Source organism: Nestor notabilis, unplaced genomic scaffold (assembly GCF_000696875.1).
Source record: "Nestor notabilis isolate BGI_N333 unplaced genomic scaffold, ASM69687v1 scaffold17824, whole genome shotgun sequence".
Lineage (NCBI taxonomy): Eukaryota > Metazoa > Chordata > Aves > Psittaciformes > Psittacidae > Nestor > Nestor notabilis.
The window spans coordinates 2466-2870 of NW_009925353.1; the positions used below are offsets into that span (position 1 = coordinate 2466).

A 405-nucleotide genomic window follows, 5' to 3' on the forward strand; every position below is an offset into this window, starting at 1 on the left:
ACAACACCAGTGCGGGGCCGGGTCACCCCCAGCCCCACCACCCCGGCACGGACCTGTTTGAGGGCCACAGCCACAGCAGCGATGGCGTGGTTGTGTGGTCCCCCTTGTAGGGAGGGGAAGACAGCAAAGTTGATCCTGTCCTCCAGGTCGTAGAGCATCTCCTTGCCTGTCTTCTTATCCACTGAGCGCACACCCTTGCGGTAGAAGATCAGTCCCGACCTGGTGGGGAGCAAGAGCTGGTACCACTCCTCCTGCCATCACCCCATGGAGGCACCAACACCGCAACCACCCTCCCGCAGGTCCCTCCTGCTTTCTCCAGAGCATGAAATGCAGCCTCTGCATCCCACCACAGGCAGCATCCTCCCAGGGGATGCAGGACACGGCCTCACCTGGCGCCACGCAGGG

At 63.0% G+C, this 405-nt stretch overlaps 1 protein-coding gene across 1 annotated transcript in view; it reads right to left on the reverse strand.

Moving 5' to 3' along the window:
* The window catches only part of SHMT2 (serine hydroxymethyltransferase 2 (mitochondrial)), a gene marked incomplete at its 5' end in the record, with an annotated part of 3024 nt that overhangs the window by 1196 nt on the left and 1423 nt on the right, over positions 1–405 (reverse strand). Inside the window, one exon of the mRNA XM_010013030.1 lies at positions 54–241. Within this exon, the coding sequence (XP_010011332.1) occupies positions 54–241 (188 nt within the window). The remainder of the gene's footprint in view (positions 1–53; positions 242–405) is intronic.